Here is a 6,111-nt window from a genome sequence, read left to right on the forward strand (position 1 = left end):
GAGAGAGAGAGAGAGAAAGAGAGAGAGAGAGGGAAATTGTGTGAGCTTAGCACAGTGTACTCTGACCCTGGTACGTGTACCCACTGCCACAAGGACGGGAATGGGGTGGGGGGAGGCCTGAAGCCACCAGTGTATGAAAGTACAGGAGACATCCTCTGACATCAAGTGGGAAACCAGAGGGCTTTGTTCCAAGCAAAGAATGCTTGCTCTTTGTGAGTCAAATAAGGACTCAGAACCTCTCTGAGCCTGGTTCCCTGGAACCCCCAGGGACAAACAGGGGGCCTCTCCCCTCACTCCACCACCACTCACCCCAACACGCTCAGGGTACACGCCAGCCCTCAGGAAGGAAGCCTTCCAACTGTCCACCTCCTCCTGTGTCTCACAGGCCAGTTCCAGCTGCCGGTAATCCTTGTAGACATTCCTGCAGGATTGGGCAGGTGAGAGGAGAGATGAGCAGAAGCCCCACCCTGCTCAGGGGATAAGGAGGTGGGAGCTTTAGGGTCCTTGTGCCTAGTATCCATCACTCAAACCTCAGTGTTCTCATTTGGGAGGTAGGCTGGTAATAATTCTGTCTGCTGGGGCCACAGAAATGCTTCAGGGAAACAAGGAGCTCAGAGTATGAAACAGGACAGAAGCCAGGCATGGGCACACACTAATCCCTGTACTTGAGAGGCCAAGGAGATACTTGAGTTTGAGGCCAGTCTGGACTACATAAATGAGACCCTGTCTCAAAAGGAAAGAAGAGCCGGGCAGTGGTGGCACACGCCTTTAATCCCAGCACTTGGGAGGCAGAGGCAGGCAGATTTCTGAGTTCGAGGCCAGCCTGGTCTACAGAGTGAGTTCCAGGACAGCCAGGGCTATATGGAGAAACCCTGTCTCGAAAAACCAAAAAAAAGGAAAAAAAAAAAAAAGGAAAGAAGAAAGGAGATGGGCAGTCTAGCCCAGGCATGGGTCTCAGGACCTTTAAGCAGATGGTAGCTGTTTGCAATTCTTATCTGAGTATGAAAGAGCCCACACTTAAGAGCCAGCCTGCAGCCGGGCAGCGGTGGCACATGCCTTTAAACCCAGCACTTGGGAGGCAGAGGTAGGTGGATCCCTGTGAGTTCAAGGTCAGCCTGGTCCTGAGTGAGTTCCAGGACAAACGGGGCTACACAGAGAAACCCTGTCTTGGAAAAGAAAAAAAGGAGGTTGGGGGGGAAGAGCCAGCCTGAAACTGGGAAGTGGGCTCTAGTCCCCAACTCTTTCCAGAAGAGACAATCTTTCTGCTTTTGTTTCTAGCACCTGGCAGAGTATTCTGTGCTGGACAAACACTAGGTAAGTGGCTGTGAGAAAGGAGGGAGGGGAGGAGGAAGGGGAGGAGGGAGAGGGAAGGAGGATGCTTAGACATGGCCCTAGCACTCAGGAGAAACTTTGTAGCTGTTGATGACAGGTCCCTGGATTTGTGTACCCATTTTCTACACAGTAGACAATGGTTTGGACCTTTCAGGGCCTGGCAGCTCAGCAGCTCAGCAAGGGGCAGGTAGGCACCTCTGCTCTGTGTTGAAGAGGGCAAAAATATGCTTGCTTGACATGAAGCCCTTCTCCACATCACGCAGCTTCAGATTGTCCACAGACAGCATGTACTTCTTCTCTTTCTCCTGTTGAGAAGGGTAGGAGCAAGGGTCAGCCTGGCACTGCCAAGCCTCCGTCCCTCAGACTGGTCCATGTTGATGAGCACCCACAGTAGTCCTGGCTGTAACCCTTCCCACTGCACAGTAAAGCCCGGTCCCATCTGGATCTCACCAGCTTCCAGATCCCCATGGCTTTCGAGCCAACCCTGAGCAGCCCTGTATGTATGCCACAGTATAAGGGACTGGCAAAGGCAGTGGGACCAACGGGGTGGGATCTCCTTCATCCCACTTAAGCATGTCCTGGAGACAAGCCAGGCTGGGCCTCAGGCAGGGATGGTTCGCATGAGGCTCTCTTGCCTCCAGCCTGGCTGCCTCTGACTTCATTTCCTGACTACAGAGATGGGGGTTGGGGGGTGGGGGTACACTAGCCTTGAAGGCTTCAAACGGCTGGCTCAGCCCACTCCCTGTCTCCCCCTTCCAGCCACCCATGTGTTACCAATCAGACACACAGCACAAGCCTGGAAACTGTATGTGTCTAAACACATGTGTGTGGTTGTGTAGCCAAGAATTGCAAGACCAAGTGAGTCTGTCACTGCTGTGTTCATAGAACATAGGTGCATATGTGCACAGGCCTATATGGTAATGTGATTGTGTTTGTCACTGTGGATGTGTGTGGCAATTGTGACTAGAACATTATAAGACTTCAGGGTCGTGTGCTTGCAGATGGTTTGTGTAGTGAGCTAGCTAGACATGTTGGTGTTGTTTTGTGGATAAAGTTGTATAAATCTGTAGACAAATAGATCTGTGTCTGTAGCCTCTATGTTTCAGGGGAAGAGTTCGGGGAGCCTGGGAGGGGACACTCCAGATGGGCACCAGGAAGGAGAAGTTTCTGCTGCCTGTGTCACAATGGTCCCACCCAATACCGTGGGACCTATGCAGGAAGCATGGTCTGTGTGGGGTTCCATAAGCCTTGCCTTGGATCTCAGGTGGGGGTTGGCTTTAGGAGGACCTTGCTTTCCCACCCTGGCGTCATCTCCACCCTTCTGCCCCCAACACCCGCCTGGCCTGTGCAGCCACATAAAGCCCTCTTTATGCCAGGCGGGTGGCCGGGAGCCCCAGAGGGCGGCTGGGGGAGGAGAGGAGGAAGTTGCACACACGGCCAGGGAACATCTGGAACCCATCTAGGGAGGCCCGCCACAGCCGCCTTGTGCTCAGGGTTGGACACTAGGTAGGAGTGGCCTCCTCCCCCAGCCCTCCCTTCCTGCCGGCCCCCTCCCCAGGCCCCTCCTTCCCAGCCCAGCTCCAGCTCACCCCTGCCACGTCAAAGGAGGCAGAAGGGGAGTCGGGAGCGGAGAGGGACCACGGCTGGCTGGCTGGGGCTGGGGGACATGCGAGCTGGGACTGGGTGCATCGGTATCTCCAGGGGATGGGACAAAAGCTCCCATCGGATGGACAGACGCTGCTGCCTGGATGGACCAGAGGATACCTCCACTCCGTCTACCCAGTGTTTAGACTACCTGTTCAGGACTCCCAAATTGTACAGTAGTCTGCACATTGGTTAGGCTGGGCTGGGTTAGACCCTCGGCGCCGTCGCTGGAGAGCTGCACCAACCCCGCTGTCTTCTAGAACCAGAGCCTGGACCCGGGGCAGGGAGCTGGGGGCACGGGGTGGACTGGGAGGAGGCGCAGGGCTTTGGGACTGCCATCGTGCTGTGGGACACATAGGAGGTTGTGGTGATGGGGGAGGGCATGGGAGGAAGATGAGGGAAGAGGATGGGGGAGAAAGGTCGTCGGAGTCGGTGATGTGGGTGACTGCCTGTCTGTCAAAAGGTTTCCTTAGCCCAAAGACTAGAGAGCAAATGGCTGGGCTGAGGGGACCAGACCCTGCCCAAGCCCAAATTCCAGGTATCCTAGTGCAAAAACGAACTCCCATCCCGACAATGTACTTCAATGCTCACACTAGCATAGCTCAGATGCTATGCATCTGTGCATCCCAGCTTTGAAGCACACATCCGTGCTCAGGCACACGCATGCACACACACACACACACACACACACAAATTCACACTCAAGTGCATGCATCCACACTCAGACACACAACCTCACAATGGAATGCTCCCTTCCCCCACTCTCATATCCCAAACACACACACACACACACACAGTCTCTCAAATATCCCTCATTCACATTCTTCCTCCTCCAGCCCACCCCCACCCTACACTGACACGCAGTACAGTAAAGTCACATGCAAGCAAATAAATTCATACCCTAAGTGTTTATACCCTAACACACTTATATTACATTACACACGCGCGCGCACACACACACACACACACACACATGCAACATCCATAAGACACAGAGAGGCACACACAGAGTCCCCACCTCTCTATATCCAATACTCAGCTAGGTTCCGCATACAATTAAACACAAAACTAAAAAAAAAAAAAAACCTCACCCGGGTATATATATATATAGATAGACAGATAGATAGATAGATATGCACCTTTCAGTTTGGCTCACTGGGTAGCCAGATATGGGGCCACCATCCCCCCAGCTCTGTATAAGGATCTTAGATATGGAAACATGAGGCCCATGGAGGGCCGTCTATGGGGGCTGCCAGGAGGTATAGGAAGCCCTCCCAGTCCCACACCACCTCACACTCCAGCCCTTCCAGGGGCCCCTGAGCTTGAGGAGAGGCCAGGGTTGGGGTAATGAGGTCCAGATGGCTTGGCGCCCCCCCCAGTGACGACAGAGGACCCCGCCCAAGGTGGGGAGGTGGAGCCCCTTCCCAGGGCAGACTTGGAGGAGACAGTGATCAAGGAGGGGCCATGATGGTTCAAATCACAGCCTTCCCCCTCACTCTAAAATGATACTGCCCCATTGAGAGCACCCTGTCTTATGGTAGTCCCCTCAGGAGGGAGAAGCTCCCTTCCCCCACTCCTTGGCCAGCTGGAGTTCATTACCACAACACCCCCTGTCTGTCTCCCCCCCCCCCCCCCCCCCCGTTCTTGCTGGTCACCTCTGGAATCCAGATGTGAAAGCCAAACTGACTCGTTCTTAAAGGAGACCAGTAACTGGAGGAGACTGGTGGGGGGCCTCTAGGTACCCTAGCAGGCAGGGGGCTTTTCTGAGGTGGGGGGGGGTTGGCTCTGCAGGCCATCATCACTACTGGTCTCCTGGCCCAGAATTATACTGAACAGTTTGCCTTGGTTGGCAGGGGCTGAGGGTACTGGGGTGCAGGGGTTAACTGAATGTCTGGCAGCTGGACATGTGTGTGTCATGGTCCTGTAGGGGCCACAGAGGAGGAGGCACGCCTTGGAGTGAGAAAACAGGAAGGCCACTGGGCTGCCGGGTCAGGGAGCGGCACCCAGCATGCCTGCCTACCCACTCCAGGGTACTTCCAAGCTTGCCATCCTCTACTTCCAGGCTGTATGAGAGGGTAACGCTCTGATTGTACATCCTCCTCTGCACCCCTGAGGTGCGGCCTAGTCTACCAAGACCCTTGACATCTAGTAACTCTTGACTCACCTCATCGTCCTTGTACCAGGACAGATTCTCAGCAGTCAGCACAAACCAGTACTCCTTGGAGCCTCCCTTCATGATGCCGATGTTGTTGATGGTCAGCCACCCCTTTCGAATGACCTGTAACGGGGAGTGGGGGAGGAGGTCGGTGGGCATGGGCCACCTGCCCATTGGAGGACAGGAGGACTGAAGAGGCCTTCAAAAGCCCCTTTGATTCTCTGAGGCCTGACTGGTCAGAGAGGGTGGGGGCCAGACCTGCCCTGATTTGAACCACAAGTGAAGAAAGTGGAAGACAGGAAAGCAAAGGTCAGCTCGAGACAGAGAGCCTTCTCACTGCCAGAGATGTGTGAGCCAGGGATTAGCCACTTAATAGAGGGGTGAGTTTCCCGAAGCTAACAGTATACAAGCAGAGTTTGGCGGATGTTTGGGTAAGGGAACTCCAAGCACCATTTGAGGGTCTCCTCTGACACACGTTTCTAACCTTAGGAACCTGTACTTGTTGCGGTTGCTCCTCTTCCCTTTTTTGCCTGACATATATCTACTCACCCTCTGGTATCCCTTCAGATGTACATGGTGAGCAGCCCTCCCTGCCCCCATGCCCATCAGAAGCACAGTAATGACCTCTGATCAGCCTTTTATGTTTGCTTCTGTAACAGAGACTGCAATTTCAATTCTTTCTCTCCTTCCTTCTCACCCTCTCCAGAAGGAACACTATTACCCATTTATACAACCTTTCCTGCTAAGGCATCCCTGTGCCCCTCCTCACTTTGTATCGTGCTGGTCAGCCAGGAAGTGATGGATGGATGCTTGTGGTGACATGAATATATGAACACTGACCTATTATAGTTCTGAGAGCCTTTAGGGGAGAAGGGAGAAGCAAACCCACCCATTTTCCAGGCCTAAACTTCCTATCAAAAGTCCAGAATAACAAGCAAGAGTCCATTTCCAGAGGTCTATCCTGAAACACCTCACAGACC

General features: G+C 53.8%; 1 protein-coding gene across 18 annotated transcripts in view; it reads right to left on the reverse strand.

Moving 5' to 3' along the window:
- Dnm1 (dynamin 1) overlaps nucleotides 1-6,111 on the reverse strand; it is a 45,694-nt gene that overhangs the window by 7,132 nt on the left and 32,451 nt on the right. For all 18 annotated transcript variants that reach the window (XR_004118518.1, XR_004118517.1, XR_004118519.1 and 15 more), the window contains 3 exons: nucleotides 5,141-5,254; nucleotides 1,528-1,637; nucleotides 310-421 (listed from right to left, as the gene is read on the reverse strand). Coding sequence is in view for 15 of the 18 variants with exons in the window: in XM_031369805.1 (XP_031225665.1) it covers nucleotides 310-421; nucleotides 1,528-1,637; nucleotides 5,141-5,254 (336 nt within the window). In the remaining 3 variants the exon portion in view is untranslated. The remainder of the gene's footprint in view (nucleotides 1-309; nucleotides 422-1,527; nucleotides 1,638-5,140; nucleotides 5,255-6,111) is intronic.

This window comes from Mastomys coucha, unplaced genomic scaffold (genome assembly GCF_008632895.1).
Source record: "Mastomys coucha isolate ucsf_1 unplaced genomic scaffold, UCSF_Mcou_1 pScaffold15, whole genome shotgun sequence".
NCBI lineage: Eukaryota > Metazoa > Chordata > Mammalia > Rodentia > Muridae > Mastomys > Mastomys coucha.